Source organism: Ranitomeya variabilis, chromosome 5, assembly GCF_051348905.1.
Source record: "Ranitomeya variabilis isolate aRanVar5 chromosome 5, aRanVar5.hap1, whole genome shotgun sequence".
NCBI lineage: Eukaryota > Metazoa > Chordata > Amphibia > Anura > Dendrobatidae > Ranitomeya > Ranitomeya variabilis.
The window spans coordinates 237,538,040-237,562,411 of NC_135236.1; the positions used below are offsets into that span (position 1 = coordinate 237,538,040).

The 24,372-nt window shown below is 44.7% G+C and overlaps 1 protein-coding gene across 2 annotated transcripts in view; it reads right to left on the reverse strand.

The window, feature by feature from the left end:
* Positions 1 to 20,388: 20,388 nt before the first annotated feature.
* Positions 20,389 to 24,372, reverse strand: part of BNIP2 (BCL2 interacting protein 2) — a 61,676-nt gene continuing 57,692 nt past the window's right edge. The window contains exon 11 of one of the 2 annotated variants that reach the window (XM_077263928.1): positions 20,389 to 22,830. In XM_077263928.1, the coding sequence (XP_077120043.1) occupies positions 22,779 to 22,830 (52 nt within the window). In that variant the 3' untranslated portion in view covers positions 20,389 to 22,778. The remainder of the gene's footprint in view (positions 22,831 to 24,372) is intronic. The other variant, XM_077263929.1, reaches the window with a different exon arrangement.

Consider the following 24,372-nt stretch of genomic DNA (forward strand, 5'->3'; position numbering starts at 1 on the left):
ATCTGTGTGTGGGCCCATGTGCCCATTGGACCACCATAGGGTACATGCTTCGGGGTAAACAGGGTTTGTAGTCCATGGAGTATACCCTTCCTTCTTCATGTGTTGCTCTCTTCTGCATCCAGCATTCCTTCTTGTCCTTTAGGGCTTGCTCTTGCAGTTTTTTTTTTAAGCAGATCACAGGACGTCATTTGGTCAGGTCTCTTGTCTTTAGTCGTCATGTAGTAGCCGTCCGGCTCTACGACCTCTCCCACTTCTCCATATTGTCTTCCTTTGACTGCTTATTTGGCTGCCATATCCGCCATGTTGTTGCCTCGTGCCTCTACTGTGTTTAGTTTTCCATGCGCTTTGACTTTTAGTACTGCCACCACTTTTGGAGGTTGAAGTGCGTTCAGCAGGTCCTTAATGGCTCCATGATGCTTCACGGTTGTTCCGCTTTTTGTGATGAAGTCCCTTGCAGCCCAGATGGGTCCGAAGTCATGTGCTATGCCATGCGAGTACCTTGAATCGGTATACATTTTCTCAGTCTTGTCTTCTGCCATCTGGTAGGCCTTCATCAGCACTATCAGTTCTGCTTCCTGGGCTGACAGACTGGGCGGCAGACTTCTGGACCACAGGATCTCTTGATTGCTGGTCACTGCACATCCCGTATGGAATCTTCCTTCATCATCTGCAAATCTGGAGTCATCCACATAGAGGATCAACTCTGGGTTGGTCAGTGGCTCTTCTGCCACCTTGGGTAGTCCTGCTGTTTCCTGTTGCATGATGCTGAAGCAATCATGGTCATCCGTCTGGAGCAAATTCAGATCCCTGCAGAAGGTATCATGCAGATTTTGATCAGACTTTTTATCTGAGGGTCCACATCTGTATCCCCCCTTGGGAGTGGGAGTAGAGTGGACAGGTTGAAGACTGAATCTGGAGATGGTGACATTGTCAGGCAGGAGTAGAAAGCACTGGAGGCGAAGATGCCTGGCGGTGGAGAGATGTTTTGGCTGGGTTTGGTTGAGGATTGCTGAGATGTCATGCAGAGCCAGGATTTCCAATGGTTTTTCCACTGATGTCAGTAGTCCTGTCCAGGAGGGCGTGTGCTGCAACTGCTGCTCTCAAGCGGGAGGAAGAGGCTCCCCTTGCAACTGGATCCAAGCAAGCTGAAAAGTAGTCCAAAAGTCTCTGCTTTCCCCCCTGAAGCTGGTCAGGACTCCAGTAGCAAGGCCTTCTTTTCTCATCATGTAGAGACGGAATGGCTTCTCGTAGCCAGATAGGCCTAGTGCTGGCGCTGAGACTACTGCGCCTTTTAACTTCTTGAACGAGCTGAAGGCTGCATCTGTCAGGAGGAATGGGGTCACGCTGACGTATTCACACAGAGGCTGCATTAGGACTGAGGCATCAGGGATCCAGGCTCTGCAATACGAAACTAGACCAAGGAAGGCCTGTAGCACCTTTTGAGTTGTTGGAGGAACCATCTTCACTTCTCCACTGTGGTCTTCCGGTCATCTGTCAGGTGTTTCGCCTAGTGAGCAATACAGTGCCTCTGGAATGTAACTTGCTTCAGACACCACTGGACTTTGTTCTTTGAGACCTTGCAGTGCTGCTCCGCCAGGTAGAGTAGGAGATACAAGGAATGGGCTTTACACGTGTCAGAGTCAACTGCACAAAGGAGTAGATTGTCCATGTATTGTAGCAGGGTTACTTCTGCTTGTTCTGTGACCCAGTTGGTGAGGACTGTGGACATTGCTTTGATGAACTGTGAAGGGCTGTTCTGGGCCCACTGTGGCATCACTGTCCATGTGTGGTGTCCCCCCTGGCGCATTAAGGCAAACAGGAACTGGTCTTCCGGGTGAAGGAGAACACTGGAGAAAGCATTAGCCAGGTCGGTCACTGTGAACACATTTGCTGTGACAGGCACATTCGAGAGCAGAGTGTGCAGATTCGGCACAATTGGAGTTTCAAACACAGTGACGTCATTCACAGCTCTCAGGTCATGTACCATTCTGAACTTGGCTGGCTCTCATTTTACAGTCTTTTTTTTTGACCGGGAAAAGCGGGGTATTGCAAGGCGATGTGCAAGGAACAATGATTCCTATTTCCAGATAGACCTTCAGTTGGTAAGAGGCAGCTTGATTCTAGGCCTGGCCTGGGCCTTACGAGGGTACGGGGTACATGGCTTGAGTGACACCCGTACTGGGGCAACTTGAGGTTTTCTCACGTCCTGGGGTCCCTTAGACCATAGACTTTCTGGTACTACATCCAGTACCTCCTTGGGTAGGCCTCATTGGTTGTTTAATGTTCTTGTAGGGCCACCAGCATGACTCTTCTTGGGTCAGGGATGAAGAAAGTGTCACTGTCCCATCTTCCTGGAACATTGTGGTTGCCTTCAACTTCTGCAGTAGGTTCGCTCCCAGCAGGTTGAGTGGAAGGTCCTTGACACCACAAACTGGAATAGGATTGAGTGTCCTGGCTGAGTGCACATGCTCAGTGACTTTGTAAGCTGAGAATGTCTGACTTGACCATCAATGCCCATGCGAGACACAGAGGAGTCTGATAGGCAGGTGGGTCAGCGAGTTCCACAGGTCTCATCACACTTGCACCGGTGTGCAGAAGGAAAGATCTGACAACGCCATCCACTTTAAGGGTAATTTGAGGTATTGGTCTTGCAGATGAAGTTTTACATGTCAGGAACGTAGTGTCTTGCGGACCTGGCTTGCTTGCCTCTGTCCTATGGACGGGGTACTTCATTGCTTTCTGCACATCTTCCTTGACCTGTTTCTCTGGAACAACTCTTGGATTGCATGGCTCCAGTCTATTCGGGGGTGTGGGTGCTTTGCACTGGTTCTGGTAATGGCCAAACTTGCCACAGATGTAACAGTTGACACTTCTTCTGTCTTTGTAGGGTGGTTGCGCTTCCAAGTCAGTGGTCATCATGAGGGGCTGTCTTCTGCACTCATGGTTGGGACTCAATCCCTTTGGCTACTGTGGACAACAGTATGATGGGTACTGTAGCGGCAGCAGGGTCCGACCTGCTGATTGAAGCTGCGGTGGTAAGATGGGGCCTGCAGGTGCATTCGTGGCGAGGCCCGGGGGTGCCATGAGACCGGCGGCTGCATCCAACCCAAGGTCTTAGGGCATTAGAGGGGCTGCGGCTGCATCTGCCATCGCTTCTTACCCCTGTCTGACATAGCTTCTCCCCTTTGCTAACCTTATTGAGGTCGGTGTCTCCTCTCCGGAGTCTGCAGCGGTTCTTCCGGTGTGTCGATCAGCACTTTGCAGCGTCTTCACCTCTGGCTCCCCTTCTGGCGTTCTCAGCTGCACGGCACCCGTTTCCTTCTTTGCGCTCTTTGTGGTGCTATAATGGCGGCAGTTTTGGTGACAATCGGCAATAAACAGTCTCCTAGGCGCACATAAAACATTTTGCTGGGTCAGTCCACTGCTATTGACCTGTTCTCAGGCCTAGCCACTATCAGTGGTTTCCTAATTGGCTGTCTCAGTCCATGCACAAAGGCCTGTGCCAACATTTGCCTGTGTATCTGGTCTTGAATAGTGAAGCCCAAGTCTTGGAATACTTGCATTACTCTGCCATGAAACTTCTTTACAGACTCTGTCTTGTCTTATGTCATGTGTAAGCTGAGGGCTTGTCCTGCTAATCTGCCTTTGGCCCACTCTCTGAGCTGTTCAGTTAGCTGTGGCCCTGTCTCCAAAGCGTGTACATCTAATTTTGCTGGAAGTTTGAATTGTTCCTTCATGACTGGCCAGAGTGCATCACCTGCTTCTATTTCCATTTATGGCCCAGAGATCATTCCAGGTGGCTGCATATGTTCGCTGGTTCTGCTACATTCGTCGGTAAAATGGCATGGGACGCATTTCTGGGTCTGGAAGATTGTCATCTGACTTGAAGTGCAGTGCACATAGTGTAATGGTGGTGCCTCTATCTGCCCCTGCATTCTTGGTGCCTGTGGGTTTCTTTTTCTAGTACTGGGCAGCATGTATGATGTTCCCTCTTCATCTTCATCAGAGGAATAGTTGTGATAGCGTGTACTGGGGTCATACACTGGCTGGTATTGGACTTAGAAGTTGCCTTTCTTTTTCTGTGTGTGTGGATGTCTCCCCCCTTGCTGAAGCTATGGCTTATATGGCTGGATTAGGCTTATAGTTTCATGTTGGTGTGAATGTAGGCAGCTCTGACCGGTGCTGAAGTTGTATATTATCAATACATGGTGATATCATTCCTCCCCCTTCTGCACCCAGGGCTGAGCTGTCTGCTAACTGATGTGTCTGGGGGCTGCCCACTGCAGGGGGGGGATTTTCACCTTTCCCCAATATCACAACTGGCAATTGCTGGATTGTGCCTGGGACATAGAAAGGGGAACCTTGTGCTGTAAGCACCATATTGTTTGAATTGGGCGTTGGCCCAGCCATCAACGAAGAGGAAGAAAGAGGAAGAAGGAGGAGGGGTGCGGAGAAGGAGAAAGAGGTGATAGAGAGATAGAAAGGTGTGGTAAAGAGAAACGGGGAGAATCAGGGTGTGCAGAAGGAGGTAGAGAGAGAGAGAGAGTGTGAGTGAGAAGATGGGAGGTGTGGAAGAGAGAGATAGAGGGAGGAGATAGGTGTGGTGGGGGAGTGGAGAAGGAGGAGAGAGAGAGGGTGAGGACAAGAGGGAGGTGTGGAGGAGAGAAATAGAGAGAGAGAGAGAAGGGAAAAGTGTGGAGAAAGAGGAGAGCAGGAGAGAAGAATGAGGAAAGAGTGACAGAGAAAAAGGAGGATAGAGAAGAACAACAAGAATAATAGAGTGGAGCAATGATGCCTTCTCCCTGTAGGGAGAGACGGGGCGCGCCTCATACTGTGGAAAAATAACTACCTATACCATGGATTCTGCTAAAAGCAGACTGCGCAGATTCTCCCGTCTCATACCCACAAAAATCACTTCCTGTTTTGCTCACATAACTTTCTGTACCACCTAAACGATGTAAACTCTGCTGCTACTTTATACCATGTATCAGCATTCAGCAATTTAACATCAGCTAACTTCCCTTATTTTCCTTTCTACGTCATGCCACTCTGCAGCTTGAAGTCTGCCATTCTTATGAATTTCACATACTTTATACCTTCCAAAATTCTTCACATACTTAACACCTTCGTATTCTGCCACTATCTGAGGAGCTGTTTTCTCATCAAGAAGTAAAAGACTCTCCTGTTGCTTGGCCACTTTATTCCCCATGGCAAAAACAAAAAAATGAAAAAAACACACAAGGAAAAAAGACACCAAAAAACTTCTAAAAATTAGTATATAAAAACTACAAAAAAAAAAACCCAAAACGATAAACCCGTCAAAAACTTAGTTCACAACCAAAAAGTCAAAATTTTGATACAAAAAGAAAAAAAACTTTAGAAAACTTTAATAAAAAAACTACATGAAAAAAAATAATAATAAAAAAACCCTATATATATTATATATATATATATATATATATATATATTCCCTCTCCCCTCTCTCTGCGCTCAACGCAGTTAGAGACACACACTTCCCCCTTTCGTATGCTATTGCAATCAATGTCACTAAAATCACGTATCTGAAAACACGTATGTCGCACCAAAAATGATAGATACAATTTGTTTCACTTCTTCACAAAAAGCACATAGCCGGCATTGCAGCTGAAAACAGTCAGGAAAAAAAACAGATGTGACAGTGTGATTTACAATGCATCTCTGCTCGCAGCTGAAAAAGAGGAAGTTCAGGGGAGAGAGAGAAGAAAGAAAAAAAACAAAACTTTCTTATACTATTTCATGCTTTTAAAGCAGCATTACTTGACAAACAGAAACAGACGATCCAGGAGATGCCCTTTTAAATTCTGTGACACGTGCAGGTTGCGCTGGGAACAGACTACTGCCAATCGCACTGGACACACCTGTGCCCGGGCCGCCTGAGTGAGAAGCACAACAAGCGGGAAGTCTACCACCCCAGTCCGGTCGTCCTAACTGGATCGCCGGCACTACGGGAATCTGCAGTAGCCCTCTAAGTTATCACTACCCGTGCCTGGAACATGGGACTACCTGCCCCGGAACTCTACCTGTTCCTCCTATGCACGGGAATCCTGCAATAACTTATCGAGCGATTTGACCTCCTGCAGTCTGTTACCCAGCCACCACAAAGCAGTCACGGTTCCTTCCTTCTCCCGGATTTTACACAAACAGAAAACATAAACACGGCACACAGCAGACACCTTGACTAAAATCCCAGGGTTTTGAATTCAGGCTTCGGACTTTTTACACTACCTGGGTGGTGACCACACCTGACCGGCAAGAGGCATAGACCCGGACTAGGCACAGGGGACTTTCAGGTAAGATAACATTTTCTTACCTTACTTATGGAGCTGCGCTGTCTCCGTCCCATGAACCAAGGCCGTGGCAACACCTCCGTCTCTCCGGTCAGTAGGGTGCGTTTCGTCCCTTTGCCCCACGTTGGGCGCCATTTGATATGGAAATTTTTGGGTTGGATAAATTTATCCCTGTGTGTGCTGTGGCCGCTCCCAATAAGAGTATTAAAAAGAGTATTTTGAGTGCTCAAGGAATGAGACTGCACACCATGTTGTGTCAATAACATTCCATCAATACTCATACTTTATTGTACATACATAGTTTTTATGATAGCATATAGAAAGGAGTGGTTAAGGGTTGTTAGTTAATTACCATATTGTCTAGCTCCTCTGTCATTGGTTATCTAAACATATATGGAATATTGTGATTAATGCTCATATGACTGCTGATTAAGCAAATAGAATTGAGCTCTCTGCATGTAGGACAAAGTTGAGACATTTGATCAGCAGTTAATACATCTGACACTGTTCCGCTTTTGGGATGGAAAACCCCATACAATCTGTCTGGTTTATATCAGTTCATGTCAGCCATTTTAAACCATTGATTATAATGTATATATTAGCTGTGAGTATATGAATATATATGATTATAGAGGAGTATACATGCAAGTGAGATCTACATGATATATACACTCACCGGCCACTTTATTAGGTACACCATGCTAGTAACGGGTTGGACCCTTTTGCCTTCAGAACTGCCTCAATTCTTCGTGGCATAGATTCAACAAGGTGCTGGAAGCATTCCTCAGAGATTTTGGTCCATATTGACATGATGGCATCACACAGTTGCCGCAGATTTGTCGGCTGCACATCCCAAAGATGCTCCATACAAGGCAGGATGGATCCATGCTTTCATGTTGTTTACGCCAAATTCTGACCCTACCATCCGAATGTCGCAGCAGAAATCGAGACTCATCAGACCAAGCAACGTTTTTCCAATCTTCTACTGTCCAATTTCGATGAGCTTGTACAAATTGTAGCCTCAGTTTCCTGTTGGTACCCGGTGTGGTCTTCTGCTGCTGTAGCCCATCTGCCTCAAAGTTCGACGCACTGTGCGTTCAGAGATGCTCTTAGGCCTACCTTGGTTGTAACGGGTGGCGATTTGAGTCACTGTTGCCTTTCTATCAGCTCGAACCAGTCTGCCCATTCTCCTCTGACCTCTGGCATCAACAAGGCATTTCCGCCCACAGAACTGCCGCTCACTGGATTTTTTTTCTTTTTCGGACCATTCTCTGTAAACCCTAGAGATGGTTGTGCGTGAAAATCCCAGTAGATCAGCAGTTTCTGAAATACTCAGACCAGCCCTTCTGGCACCAACAACCATGCCACGTTCAAAGGCACTCAAATCACCTTTCTTCCCCATACTGATGCTCGGTTTGAACTGCAGGAGATTGTCTTGACCATGTCTACATGCCTAAATGCACTGAGTTGCCGCCATGTGATTGGCTGATTAGAAATTAAGTGTTAACAAGAAGTTGGACAGGTGTACCTAATAAAGTGGCCGGTGAGTGTATATTTCTATCACACTACATGAGGTGTCAGTGAATGGCCCAGATTTTTATGAGCGTTGGAGTGACCGGAAAAGCAAGAGAAGCTTTTAATAACTTGTCTTCTGGGGATCAGAGATGTTACTCTACCGTTTGCAGCGCATTACTAGAGGTATGCCATCACGCCTGAAACCTACCGCAGGAAGTTTTGGGAGTTTGACAAGCCCAGTATATCGGGAGTTTGCTAACACTACATACTACATGCGGTCGGTGGATAGAAGGGCCAGGAGCTCGGGAAGCGGAGCATGTCTTGGATATATTCATGCTGGAACAATTTATGTCCAAGCTCCAAGGTGACTTAAAAAAGAATGGGTAGTGGATAGAAAACCACTCAGCCTGTATGAGGCTGCAAGATTGGCCGATGATTAGTCTATCCAATCAACCTTGGCTTTGTGAAAGTACAGCCCCAGTGAGTTGCGAACTGGAGCCAACATGGAGGCTAGCGAAACACATAGACTGGCAAGAGGAGGAACGGAGGGGATTTCGGACTTCACAAAGAAGGGGAAGTTCCCAAACCCTCCAAGTGCAGCCCACGTCAGGGTGAGGAGGGTTAAGCTGCCATGACTGTGGACACATTGGACACTGCCAGGGAATGCCAGGAACTTTCTAGCCCACATCATCCACGTACCCAACAGGTGAACACTGTGCCATAATGGGGCTGGAATGCCGAAGGAGAGCGGATCCCACTACCCCGACCAGAAGAGGAAGAGGCATATTTGGTGCAAGGATAAAAGTGTCCTGGACTAGATGGAACACCTCAGCGGCCATGAACCAGCATCTGCAGACGGTCTGGGTATAGGGCGTGGAGGCTGCAGGGCTCCGTGACTCAGAAGCCTATGTTACTTTGATCAAAGAACATCTAGTACCAGACCAGTGTATTGTTCCCGGCAGCCGGATGTTAGTCAACGTAGCCGGAGGAGAATCTCTGAACATTCAGAGGGCCTGACTACATTTAGATTGGGGTCACAGTCATGGAATGGTGGATGTAGGAGTAGTGCAGCACCTACCAGTAGATATGTTACTGAGAAACCACTTAGGAGCAGGGTTGGTCTGCCACTGGGCCAATGTCTTAACCCAAAGCCAAGGATCGGTTCACACTTCGTCAGCTGAGAAGGAACAGAGCAATCTCAACATGCCGAATACTCCCCTACAAGTGGTGAGTAATGTACAAAATGTAATGACTGTTACCATGAAGGAATGTGACCTGAGGTAGATAAATGACATCAGGGAGTAGAACCAGAGACTTCGGGGCACTGGGTCTACCATCACCCTGGTCAGCCCAAATACTGTCCCACCAAAACATTATTTACCAAGCCAAAAAGTGACCATCCCCACTCTGGGGTTGGACGCAGCAATGGATACAAGTTCAGTTCTCATCAGGCACATGGGGAGATTCCCAAGTCCATCCGTGGATCAGGGGGAGGATATGGAGGACCCTGCAGGAAAAACAGACCTCTGTCCCAGCTAACTAAATACAGAGTCCTTATCTCAGGGCTTCCTCCATCGGTGAGTTGGCAGGATCTGAAAGATCATATGAGACAAGCTAGGGATGTCTACTATGCCGATGTACACCAGGGTGGAATGGGGACTGTGGAATTTATTTGCAAGGACGACATGGAATATGCCTTGCGGAAACTGGATGATACAAAATTTCATTCTCATGAAGGTGAAACCTCTTACATTCATGTTAGAGCTGAAAAAAGTGGGGGAGGAGTGTGAGGATATGGCTGCTTACTAAAGACTATAGGACAAATGGACGTAGAGCAGAGTCCACAGTTCTACGAGATATAGACTTTTTCCAGCCCAGAGCACCAGTTGCGTCGATATTGTTGTGTTTTATTAGATATTTGCTTGCTCCTCAGTTCATATTCAGGAATCAATGTTTACATTTAGTGACTGTAAGCAGAGGGAGATATTAGATCTAGGCTAGATCTTATGTAAACCTAAGGCCAGACAGGAGAGGAGATTGCTAAAGGTAAGTCAATCATCCGATCAATCCATTGTTCTACCAGCCTAGGCCCATTGTGTGGATGGAGATAGTAGACACAGGGAAGCAGTCACCACAGGGGTCTCACATACAGTGCCAGGTGATGGAATATGCTTTGTTCTGGGAGATAAAGAAAATTGTTTAAGGGAGAGAGAGAATAAGACACATTGGCTAAATCAGGCAGTTGTTGGAGGGACCTCGATGGGAGAGGATCTAAGCTGGGATCGATTGATGATCTATCGAGTTTTGGAGATTGATTATAGGCTGGAGGGGTAACCATGAGCTACGATTTTCATATCCATCGTCTGGATGAACATAGGCTGAGACTGCACACTATACTGGCCGACGATACCAAAATCTGTGGGCCAACCAAAAGTTGGGAGACAGTGGGTATCGCCTGGTATGGGGCCAGTGGAACTACTGATTTCAGATTGGGAACCTATGGACTTGTGAGACTGTATGTTGGCCATCTACATAGATTTGTTGTGCAACCATGGATGTATGGAATAAAAATAGTTGAATTGTTAACCTGCCTAGGTGATTTTTATAACCTACAACATCAGATCCTCATATGTACACTAAAGGTACCTTCACACTAAGGCTAGGTTCACATTGCGTTAATGTGTGCACGCTAACGGACAGCGTTGCACGGCGAAAATGTCGCAATTAACGCCGTGCAACGGGTCCGTTAGCGTGCCCATTGACAGCAATGTGAAGTTTCCCTCTAGCGCATCGCAAGCGCGTGCCTTTTTTCGGCTCGCGCTAGCGATGTGCCGTTCTTTTGTAGCGCGCCTCGGACGTTGCTTGCAGCGTCCGCGGCACGCCCGAGGTCCGTTCCCCGCTCTCGCAGATTGGGGATCTGCGAGAGCGGGGACGTTAACGCGACCCCTAAAAAAACATTGCGTTAGCGCAATCCGCTAGCGCTAAACGAATTGCCTTAACGCAATGTGAACCTAGCCTAAACGACGCTGCAGCGATATCGACAACGATGCCGATCGCTGCAGCGTCGCTGGAGAGCTGTCACACAGACAGCTCTCCAGCGACCAACGATGCAGAGGTCCCCGGGTAACCAGGGTAAACATCGGGTTACTAAGCGCAGGGCCGCGCTTAGTAACCCGATGTTTACCCTGGTTACCATTGTAAATGTAAAAAAAAAAACAGTACATACTCACCTTCTGCTGTCTGTCACACGTCCCTCGCCGTCTGCTTCCCGCACTGACTGTGAGTGCCGGCCGTAAAGTAAAAGCACAGCACAGCGGTGACGTCACTGCTGTGCTCTGCTTTCACTTTACGGCCGGCGCTCAGTCAGTGCGGGAAGCAGACGGCGAGGGATGTGTGACAGACAGCAGAAGGTGAGTATGTACTGTTTGTTTTTTTTACATTTACAATGGTAACCAGGGTAAACATCGGGTTACTAAGCGCGGCCCTGCGCTTAGTAACCCGATATTTACCCTGGTTACCACTGTAAAACATCGCTGGCATCGTTGCTTTGGCTGTCAAACACGACGATACACGCCGATCTGACGACCAAATAAAGTTCTGAACTTTCAGCAACGACCAGCGATATCACAGTGGGATCCTGATCGCTGTTGCGTGTCAAACACAACGATATCGCTATCTAGGACGCTGCAACGTCACGGATCGCTATCGTTGTAAAGTCGCCTAGTGTGAAGGTACCTTTAGTCCCCTCTCTTCAATCACTCACCAATTCATTTCCTCCACTAGTCATGGACTTTGTTTAATTCTATAATAGGGATTTTTTGCTGACTTCAACATTTGACTTGCTTGTGTAGGTCCGCATTATATCTACACTTGCTTTTTGCAACAGTATTCAGGGCCACATTAAATCTGTAACATTTAATACTGTAGGTTCATTGGCATGTTGTTCTAGGCATATTATATTACACACCTGGTCCTATTTTACCTGCTCACAGATTTTTTTGTGGTTCAGGATGCATATATTTTAACCATTTATGTACCTATATCATTTTGTAGTGTGGGCATCCGATTCGGTCTTGCCAACATGTAACCAATTGCTTGTTTAATAAGGGTTTTTACTTTCTCAATTTCACATCTCTGACCTTCCATGACCAAATGTTTGGGGTTTCCATTTTTGGGTTTCCTAATCATTTCCGAATGGTCTGCCATTCTTATCCTAGCAAGGATGTGTCACCAGTTTTTGATACTAGACAATGGTCTGATATTCTCCTTTTGGTTTGATATACAGTATATTATTTGCTCCATCCAGTTTTTGTTTTTCTACTACTCATGTATGCCAGTCTGAACCACGCGACAATTCATGTATGCCATCCTGATACACTTGACTCACATATGCCAACCTGATGCATTTTACACAACTCACGTATGGCAACTTGATCCATTCTACACAACTTATGTATGCCACTACATTATACAATGCACATACCAGGAAACACTAGATCAATTCCAATATAGGGTGACTTGTGGTGGGGTTTCCACTGTTTATGCACATAAGGGGTTCTCCAAATGCAACATGACGCCTGCAGACCATAACATTTTTGTGAACAATTTGAGTTTTTTTATTTTCACGACTCAACGTTATAAAATTTCTTTGAAATACCTGAGATTTCAAGGTGCTCACCACACACCTTGATAAATTCCCTGAGGGGAGTAGTTTCCAAAATGGTGTCACTTGTGGGGGGATTTCCACTGTTTAGGCACATCAGGGGCTCTACAAACGCGACATAGCATCAGCTTTCGATTCCAGCCTTCCCTGCTCCTTCCCTTCCAAACCCTGCTGTCAACTCAAACAATAGCGTAAGCACCTTTATTTAAAAGCAGAATGATCCCCATGGGGTCACTTTTGGACTAGGTATACTGCATAATAAGTCGGTGAGGAATCTCTACTTGCCTCCGATACACTTGGCATATCCTTTAACCCTCTTCTTGTCATTATGTCACTTTTGTAACAGAATAGTAGTTGCATTTGACAATATTAGTAAGTGACTTTTGATACATTTATTAACCCTATGCAATTTTGTAACATTTTGAAAAATTACTATTGTGATTAGTTAGAGTGCATTACTCCTAATGCATGCTTGCCCTTTACTTATGTAATTATGGTGATCTTCTACAATAATTTTTTTTTGCACGATACTGAGACTAATTTTACCCTTATACCATTATTATTATGATTTTTTTGTAATTTAATCTTGAATTTTTTCAAGAAAATTGACAGTAAATACTCAGATTTCTTTTTTTTTTTTAGTGTGACATGCGCACAAGTTGTAGTTTTCCTCCACATATGGGGTATTGGCTTGCTCAGGAGAAATTGCACAACCAATTTTTGGGGTACATTTTCCAGTTGCCCTTGTGAAAAAAAACTTCCTTCAACATTGCTTCAGTTCCTGCAAAGCACCGGAAGGGTTAATGAGCATCTTGAATGTAGTTTTGAGGGGTGCAGTTTTTAGAATGGTGTCACTTTTGGGTATTTTCTATTACACAGGCCCTCCAAAGTCACTTCAAATGTGATGTGGTCTTAAAAAAAAAAAAAAAAAATTGTTTTGTACATTTTTTTGGAAAAGTGAGAAATTGTTTTAACCCTTCTAACTTCCTAACAAAAAAAATTATAGATTTCAAAAATTGTACTGATGTAAAGTAGACATGAGGGAAATGTTATTTATTAACTATTTTGTGCGATATAACACGGATTTAAGGGCATATGAACTAAAAGTTTGAAAATTGCTACATTTGTGTGAAAATTAAATTTTTTTTCACAAATAAACGCAAGTCATATCAAACAACATTTAACAGTAACATGAAGTGTAATATGTGACCAAAAAAAAAAATCAGTCAGTGGGATCAGGTGAAGCGTTCCAGAGTTATGACCTCAAAGTGACACTGGTCAGGAAGGCGCAAACATGCTTGGAGTGAAAGGTGTTGTCCACCTCTGGAGACGGGTTTTCCTGTCACTTAAATGCATATATTTTGGGGCTCAAAGTCATTTTTACAATTGGGTTTTATTATAAGTATTGCATTGTTTGGCTCATATAACTCATTCTGCAGCAAGCGATATATTATATAATACACCATGGAGAATCTAGATGCATTTTTAACAAAGCCTGTAGCAAAAATGATTTTTTTTTGCTCCATTTACATACAATTGAAGTGGGGAAAAAATGAAAATGTCCCCAAAGAAGGACAACCCCTGTAATTCAAGTGGTGGTAGAAGTTTTTATTTTTTGTTTACTGTTAGGCTCTTATTTTGGGTGTGTGGAATTCATGGTTTTTTCATGGTTTTACATATTATTTACACATAACCATCTGGCCAAACCAGATCTCACACTATTTGCTGACGAGATGCAGTACCCCAAAACAAAGGATAAAAGCCAAAACCAAAATCTCAATTTGCAGACACTGTTTTTCGTGGTACTGCCCCTCGTCAGTGCAAAGTGTGAGATCTGGTTTGGCTGGGTGAAAGGCATTTGACCGGCATCCAAGTGTCAACTGTATAAGGATTATTAACATCAACTCTGTGACGATGTCTTGTGAAATAAAAAATGTAAAAACTTAGTGACAGAATTTTATTATTTGCAATAAAAACAAAAAAGGAAATGAGCCAAACCGTTATATTTTACCTGCCCAGTATAAAGGGATCATAAATGAGCAATTTCACAATTTTGCCAATAATGCACATTTGTAAGAACAGAAACATTGTCTGATCACAGCTGCATGTACAATACAGCTAGGTAGGGTTTGTGTCTTATTACAACAGACATAGAGGAACACTTACCTGGGCAGCAAGTACATTAGGAAATATTGTTCACAAAAATGTCATAAAAATATATATTAGCTCTGTCCTTTCCATTTTATGAATATAAATATTTCATTAAAGAACATGCATCCTCCAGGTAAAAGTTGCAAAGTGCATTCTATATACATAAAAGAGCAAACAAGAGAAGAATGGGATTTGCCATTTTACATTATGAAATATAAAACCATACAATATTAAAAAGGTAAAACACAAAATAGCAGTTTCTTCTGAAAGCATCTGACATCCACAGAATAACATCCACAGGGATGCAACTTTCCTTTCCAATATCTTTGGGATCTAGGCTGCAAGGGTTAATTTCCCTTCTAACCAGTCATTTCCCTGTAGCATATTGTGGAATCACCGGTGATATGATCCAGATATACAGGTTGTCTAATCATGAAGACACCTATGACCCCATCAGACCCTCAGCGGTGATAGACGGGTTTCCCTTTTGGAATTCCTCTCTATTTCTAGAGGTACTCTGTAATACAACATTTCCTCTGTAACAGAGAAAGGGTTAATGGCCTCTTTTTCTGTCAGTCATTTCCCCACAGGAACATTAAAACAAAAAGTGGTTCACGCTAGACAATTCCTTTACATTAGCCGGCTCTTCGGGAAGTGTGTGTAGGGTGTAACACCTATGTATCTCTAGAGTTCATAGACACTATGGCCATTAATCTCCTGAACACACTTGCCATCGCCTGGGGGTAAGTAGCTTTAAAGGAAACATTATTTCCCCTACAGGTTTTACAATAGCCCTTGCATAGCAATTGGGCATAACATGAAGGTGAGACATATGGGAAGATATAAAAAGGATGGGATCATATAGATCAGGTCATCAGTCTATCACCAACCATGGCAGACATTAGTGACCATCCAAAGCCTCTCCCGTAAGCGATTTCTGGATAATAACTTAGGCTTGATGCTTGGACACTACTACATTATAAAGACTGATTGTGCAGACACTATACAAAACTATTAAGGGAGACCTGATAGTTGTCACTGGCAGCGTGAGGCAGGAGACTTCAATATTGCAGCCGTGGTTGTTTTAGGTCAGACTCAGATGGGAGTATTTCATTGTCTTTGGTGGACTTCAATGCACGGACTGCTAGTCTCATGTGTGTCAGTGAGGTCGTAAGTCTGGGTCGGCACATCCAACGTCAGTCCAGGCATTGGGGTCTGCATTCAGACAATGAAATATGCCTGTCACTGCGTATAAAAGAAAACATACTTTTAAAGGCTGTCCGAGGCTAGACAACTAGTAAGAGGCTGTTCCCTTGTTGTCTCCTAGCGCGACAACTCTTTGCCTATGTGTGATTTGCAAGTCAAGGGGAGCGGGGTGTGGATAAGCCACCGGGGAGACAGCTCTTGGACTTTTTACCATAGGTTTTCTCTGATACGCTGCTGTTTTTCATTGTATGAAAAAGAGCTGGTCTCCAGAGAGGGTAAATTCTCTTTAACCCCTTCCCGACCTGTGACACAGCGTATGCGTCATGAAAGTCGGTGCCAATCCGACCTGTGACGCATATGCTGTGTCACAGAATGATCGCGTCCCTGCAGATCGGGTGTAAGGGTTAACTCCTATTTCACCCGATCTGCAGGGAGAGGGGGAGTTGTACTTCAGCCCAGGGGGGGGGGGTGGCTTTGCCCCCACGTGGCTACAATCGCTCTGATTGGCTATTGAAGGTGCAACAGCCAATCAGAGCAATTTGCAATATTTCACCTATGAAAATGGTGAAATATTGCAATCCAGCCATGGCAGATGCTATTGGCTGGAAATCATGTTCTGCCCCCCCCCCCCCCCCCCCCCACGCCCCCGATCTCCTCCCCAGTCGTCCGTTATGTGGCCCGGTCCTCTCCGTCCTCCTGTCCGCTCCCCCGTCCTCCTGCCCGCTCCTTCCTTGCTCCGATCCACCCCCCGAGCTCCCCCCCTTACCCCCACATACTTACCGAGCCTCCCGGTGTCGGTCCGTCTCCTCCCTGGGCGCCTCCATCTTCCAAAATGGCGGGCGCATGCGCAGTACGCCCGCCGAATCTGCCTGCCGGCAGATTCGTCCCATGTACATTTTGATCACTGTGAAAACCTATCACAGTGATCAAAATAAAAAAAAATGTAAATGACCCCCCCCCCCACCCCCTTTATCACCCTTATAGCTAGGGACAACAATAAAATAAAGAAAATTCCCCCCCCCCCACTAGGTTCAGAACCAGGGCCAGGGCCAGGGCCAGGGTCAGGGCCAGGGTGAGGGCTTTCTGGTCCTCTGTGGATTTTTCCTTAGGGTTAGGGTATTCTGGTCCTCTGTGGATTTTTCCACAGCACATTTGATAAATTCGCAGTGTAAAACCGCTGCGGACTTATCGCGGATTCAACGTGGTTTTTCTGCGGATTTCACTGCGGTTTTACAACTGCGGTTTTCTATTGGAGCAGTTGTAAAACCGCTGCGGAATCCGCAGAAAGAAGTGACATGCTGCGGAATGTAAACCGCTGCGTTTCCGCGCAGTTTTTTCCGCAGCATGGGCACAGCGTTTTTTTGTTTCCCATAGGTTTACATTGAACTATAATCTCAAGGGAAACTGCTGCGGACCCGCAGCTGCGGAAACGCTGCGGATCCGCAGCGTTTCCCGCAGCGTGTGCACATAGCCTTAGAATTAGGCTATGTGCACACGGTGTGGATTTGGCTGCGGATCCGCAGCGGATTGGCTGCTGCGGATTCGTAGCAGTTTTACAACAGGTTTACAGTTCCATGTAAATCTTTGGAAAACCAAATCCGCTGTGCCCATGGTGCGGAAAATACCGCGCAGAAACGCTGCGTTGTATTTTACGCAGCATATCAATTCTTTGTGCGGATTCCGCAGCGTTTTACACCTGTTCCTCAATAGGAATCCGCAGGTGAAATCCGCACAAAAACCACTGGAAATCTGTGGTAAATCCACAGGTAAAACGCAGTGCCTTTTACCTGCGGATTTTTCAAAAATGGTGCGGAAAAATCTCACACGAATCCACAACGTGGGCACATAGTCTTAGGGTTAGGGATGGAATTAGGGCTAGGGTTGGAAATAGGTTTAAGATTAGGCTTGTGGTTAGGGGTGTGTTGGGGTTAGGGTTGTGGTTAGGGTTGAAATTAGGGTTGGGATTAGGGTTAGGGGTGTGTTGGGTTAGGGTTGGAGTTAGAATTGAGAGGTTTCCACTGTTTAGGCACATCAGGGGTCTCCAAACGCAACATGGCGCCACCATTGATTCCAGCCAATCTTGCGTTCCAAAAGTCAAATGGTGCACCCTCCCTTCCGAGCCCCAACGTGCAACCAAACAGTGGTTTACCCCCACGTACGGAGTACCAGCATACTCAGGACAAACTGGGCAACAATTATTGGGGTCCAATTTCATCTGTTACCCTTGTGAAAATAAAAAATTGCTTGCTAAAACATCATTTTTGAGGAAAGAAAAATGATTTTTTATTTTCACGGCTCTGCGTTGTAAACTTCTGTGAAGCACTTGGGGGTTCAAAGTGCTCACCACATATCTAGATAAGTTCCTTTGGGGGTCTAGTTTCCAAAATAGGGTCACTTGTCGGGGGTTTCTACTGTTTAGACATATCAGGGTCTCTGCAAATGCAACGTGACGCCCGCAGACCATTCCATCAAAGTCTGCATTTCAAAACGTCACTACTTCCCTTCCGAGCCCCGGCGTGTGCCCAAATAGTGGTTTACCCCCACATATGGGATACCAGCATACTCGAGACAAACTGGGCAACAACTATTGGGGTCCAATTTCTCCTTTTAGCCTTGTGAAAATAAATAATTGCTTGCTAAAACATCATTTTTGAGGAAAGAAAAATGATTTTTTATTTTCACAGCTCTGCGTTGTAAACTTCTGTGAAGCACTTGGGGGTTCAAAGTGCTCGACACACATCTAGATAAGTTCCTTTGGGGGTCTAGTTTCCAAAATGGGGTCACTTGTGGGGGGGGGTTTACTGTTTAGGGACATCAGGGGCTCTGCAAACGCAACGTGACGCCCGCAGAGCATTCCATCAGTCTGCATTTCAAAATGTCACTACTTCACTTCCGAGCCCCGGCATGTGCCCAAACAGTGGTTTACCCCCACATATGGGGTATTAGCGTACTCAGGAGATACTGGACAACAACTTTCGGGGTCAAATTTCTCCTGTTACACTTGGGAAAATAAAAAATTCTGGGCAAAAACATTATTTTTGAGGAAAGAAAACGTATTTATTATTTTCACGGCTCTGCATTATAAACTTCTGTGAAGCACTTTGGGGTTCAAAGTGCTCACCACACATCTAGATTAGTTCCTTCGGAGGTCTAGTTTCCAAAATGGGGTCACTTGTGGAGGAGCTCCAATGTTTAGGCACACAGGGGCTCTCCAAACGCGACATGGTGTCCGCTAATGATTGGAGCTAATTTTCCATTCAAAAAGCCAAATGGCGTGCCTTCCCTTCCGAACCCTGCCGTGTGCCCAAACAGTGGTTTACCCCCACATATGGGGTATCAGCGTACTCAGGAGAAACTGGACAATAACTATTGGGGTCCAATTTCCCCTGTTACCCTTGGGAAAATAAAAAAGTCCGGGCTAAAAAATCATTTTTGAGGAAAGAAAAATTATTTTTTACTTTCACGGCTCTGCGTTATAAACTTCTGTGAAGCACCTGGTGGTTTAAAGTGCTCACTATGCATCTAGATAAGTTCCTTGGGGGGGTCTAGTTTCCAAAATGGGGTCACTTGTGGGGGAGCTCCAATGTTTAGGCACACAGGGGCTCTCCAAACGCGACATGGTGTCCGCTAACGATGGAGATAATTTTTCATTCAAAAAGTCAAATGGCGCTCCTTCCCTTCCGAGCCTTACCATATGCCCAAACAGTGGTTTACCCCCACATATGAGGTATCGGTGTACTCAGGAGAAATTTCCCAACAAATTTTAGGATCTATTTTATCCTGTTGCCCATGTGAAAATGAAGAAATTGAGGCTAAAAGAATTTTTTTGTGAAAAAAAAGTACGTTTTCATTTTTACGGATCAATTTGTGAAGCACCTGGGGGTTTAAAGTGCTCACTATGCATCTAGATAAGTTCATTGGGGCGTCTAGTTTCCAAATTGGGGTCACTTGTGGGGGAGCTCCAATGTTTAGGCACACGGGGGCTCTCCAAACGTGACATGCTATCCGCTGAAGATTGGAGCCAAATTTTCATTCAAAAAGTCAAATGGCGCTCCTTCCCTTCCGAGCCCTGCCGTGCGCCCAAACAGTGGTTTACCCCCACATATGAGGTATCAGCGTACTCAGGACAAATTGGACAACAACGTTCATGGTCCAGTTTCTCCTTTTACCCTTGGAAAAATAAAAAAATTGTTGCTAAAAGATCATTTTTGTGAATAAAAAAGTTAAATGTTCATTTTTTACTTCCATGTTGCTTCTGCTGCTGTGAAACAGCTGAAGGGTTAATAAACTTCTTGAATGTGGTTTTAAGCACCTTGAGGGGTGTAGTTTTTAGAATGGTGTCACTTTTGGGTATTTTCAGCCATATAGACCCCTCAAACTGACTTCAAATGTGAGGTGGTCCCTAAAAAAAATGATTTTGTAAATTTTGTTGTAAAAATGAGAAATCACTGGTCAAATTTTAACCTTTATAACTTCCTAGCAAAAAAAAATTTTGGTTCCAAAATTGTGCTGATGTAAAGTAGACATGTGGGAAATGTTATTTATTAACTATTTTGTGTCACATAACTCTCTGATTTAACAGAATAAAAATTCAAAATTTGAAAATTGCAAAATTTTCAAAATGTTCACCAAATTTCCATTTTTTTCACAAATAAACGCAGAAATTATTGACCTAAATTTACCTCTAACATGAAGCCCAATATGTCACGAAAAAAACAATCTCAGAACCGCTAGGATCCGTTGAAGCGTTCCTGAGTTATTACCTCATAAAGGGACACTGGTCAGAATTGCAAAAAACGGCAAGGTCATTAAGGCCAAAATAGGCTGGGTCATGAAGGGGTTAAAATGCTATCTGCTACTATGCCACCTGGCCCAAACTTTAATAAAGCAATGTGATGGGAGTAGATGTCAAGTACAGTCTTCAGCTATACCCTATAGCAGTCAATGTCCGTCATCACTGCACATTACATTCAGTAACACATATACAATGGCTTTAACGTTAATAAATTGCGTGTGTGTACGCGGTTCGTAAACAATTTTTTTTCATAAGCTTCCATATTTTTACAATGTTCAAAAGTCACGTGGCTAAATAAGACTATTGCTAAAAAATTACCTGAAGAAAACCAAAAGGGCAGTTTTCATGGCACCATAAATACTATAGGATCTAGGAACAAAGATGACAGAACAACAACTAGTTATACTCGCAATGTATGAGAAAATATAGGCATTGATAAAGAAAAAAAGGAAAAATATTAAAGCGGTAACATGACTAGATGAATTTCTTCTATTGCAATTTTTGGAATCCTTCCACTTCACAATGAACGCTCTCCAATAATACAGATACCAGTGCACTAGGATTGTCAGCAGACCACAGTAGTCCATCCGCAGGTTGGTCAATGAGCGCTAATTTGCTGTCAACCGGTCTGTGTCTGCAGTAAGCAATGGACAACTCAAAATCCCTCACAGCCGTGTGTGTATGTAAGGCTCGCTGCGTCTGACCAATATGTTCACTGTATATTCTGGGGAAAGCTCCCAGTGTATATGGCAAAGAGGGTGACCACTTTCTTATTATCTTTACCGAGGTGATGTAAGTGGAGAATGTACCACTTACTCCTATACTGTTCTCAGCAGCTCAGTCCCACTATGGACTCACTGGTCCTAAACATGGTAGCTAATGTAAGGGCATGTGATCAAACCCGTCCACAAGCAGCCTCCACTGAAGAGCACTGCGTAGCACATGGGAAACTAGCGCATGCACAGTGTTGTTAAATAGACTTCTTTCACCCAAAACAGTCTCCTTTTCACCTGTCGGGATGGGCTACCATATAGCATTTATGGTATTTTCTTATGGAGAGAGGGCCACAGAAAAAAAACAAAACAAAAACTATACAGTACAATTTTTTTTCCTCAATAAGATCCTATGAGCGACTCCTGCCACTATATGCCTAAACACCGGGGCATGTCGGAGCCTTCAGTCTCAAACCCAAGTAATGGGCATATGATGTAAGGCTCCAGACCACCCGCAATGTCCTATGTGCTGGAAGGGACAATTGTGGTATCCATATTACTACATGTTCAGTGAGGAGGTATGTGGAAGACTGATTCACTTGGACTTGTAAGAACTTTGGGTGTGTTCATTTACTGCCCAATTTACTCCTACAAAAGTTGACAATAGAAAACAAAAAATAGGAAAGCAGATCTTTGATATGCTTAAAATAATGCAGCAACTACCGTAATTGAAATGCAAGCTACTAAACAATGGGGTAATCTCTTACCTAGGCTGACACTAGGTCAGGCACTAACCAGGGAAACTCACAAGTTATACTCTTTGCACATGAAACCCATAACACTTTCTATGCGTCAAAGCTCTTCCTTAGGTCAACATTCAGTGTTCTCACTGACAAAGCACAAGGTATGAGTCCTCTAATATAACTCACTGGACATGCAATGTACATCACCAAGAGATGTATCATATGAGCCAAATATGACAAAAACCATTATAGCAATAGTGCATCTAACCACCCAAACGGCAACATCTGAACACTTACTCAGTGGCCTAAAACCAACTTCTACAACAATGACTTGTGGTGTCTACTTCACAATCGGCTTCATCGCTGGTATAACCATGTGGTGTGCACACTTTCACTGTCACTATCACATACATTAACTAGTCAAAGGTAGGGCACCAGCAATGGGTTAACAGTCAATATATTGCAACACGTCCAGTGCCTTTGTATATTTGTAACAGTATGAATAAGGATCCAAGATTACTTTTCAAAGAAAACCCATAGTCACATCTGAAAGGCACGTTTCAGAGCAGGAAAACTTTGACAACAGTATACTGCAAACAGGAGTAACGGACACGTGTCCCCATCTTGATGGACGTTCTACCGGTTCATAGGACGTCATCTACAATCTTATTGCACATTAGCTTGGTCTTCTGTCTTCTTGTTAAGTTCTTTATCGACACTGAATAATAAAGTAGAAAATTAAGAAATTAAAGTTTGTTATTTGCTTAAAAAGAAAATGTAAAAGGACTCAGTCTAAGTTATTTGCCAAAACAGTCCTCAGCTGGAAGCTGCTCTCCTCTGAGACTGAAGACTTTCTACACAGCCTCTTTACTCCTGAGCAAAAGTCTCTGCTGGCCGCTTCTGCCCATCCGATTTAGTAATCATCTACGGTCTCAAACCCCCACAGATTAAAACTTCAAAAGTGCAGGTACGTTTTAAAGGGGTTGTCAGCAATTTCTGGACTTACTTTTTTACAATGGTGAATTTACAACCATGTCTTCAACAAGAAAGGGAACCCATTGAGGGCGAATTTACAGCACACACCTTGCAGGCAGACAGGCCACATTTCCTACTCGTACAGAATGACCAGTAATGCATCGCTCTGTGTGCCCAGACTGTCATTGCCCTATTACACAGGATCATGAGCTGCCAAGCTTAAAAACCATTTCACCTGACGAATGAGTGTTTTGCACTTTTGTTGGGATATTATCAGCCTGTTTAAACTCAAATATCGTAAAACGGGTGTTCCTGTAAGGCTATGTGCACACGTAAGAAGGGTCCTCTGCGGGTTCTCCCGCAGCAGATTTGATAAATCTGCAGGGCAAAACCGCTGCGGTTATCCCTGCAGATTTATCGCGGTTTGTCTTGCGGTTTCCGCTGCGGGTTTAGTCCTGCACTTGTTTTACTATTGATGCTGCATATGCAGCATCAATAGTAATGTTAAAAATAATAATTAAAAAAATGGTTATACTCGCCCTCCGACGTCCCGATCTCCTGCACGCGGCGGTCCGGTTCCAAAGATGCTACGCGAGAAGGACCTTCGTGACGTAACGGTCATGTGACCGCGACGTCATTGCAGGTCCTGCTCGCATAGCAACCCTGCGACCGGATGGCCGCGTGCAGCGCTGAGAGGTGAGTATATCATTTTTTATTTTAATTCTTTTTTTTTTTTTACACAAATATGGTTCCCAGGGCCTGGAGGAGAGTCTCCTCTCCTCCACCCCGGGTACCATCCGCACATGATCCGCTTACTTCCCGCATGGTGGGCATAGCCCCATGCGGGAAGTAAGCGGATCAATGCATTCCCATGTGTGCAGAATCGCCGTGATTCTGCACAAAGAAGTGACATGCTGCGGATTGTAAACTGCTGCTTTCCTGCGCGTTTTTTTCTGCAGCATGTGCACAGTGTTTTCGGTTCCCCATAGGTTTACATTGAACTGTACACTCATGGGAAACTGCTGCGGACCCGCAGCTGCAGAAACGCTGCGGATCCGCAGCAAAATCCGCAACGTGTGCACATACCCTAAAGGCTTATTCAAGATAACGTTTGAGCATTTCCACCCCAACTGATCACACTCCATAACAGGCCGTAGCAGCAAAGGCTTTTTACTGAAGCGGCTTTGCCTAGGAAAAACCTTCACAGCTGCGCTGGAGTCTTAAAGATGACTTGTGCGCATAGGGAGGTTTTAGGAGATTTTCTTATTTTTACTTTCCCTGAAGT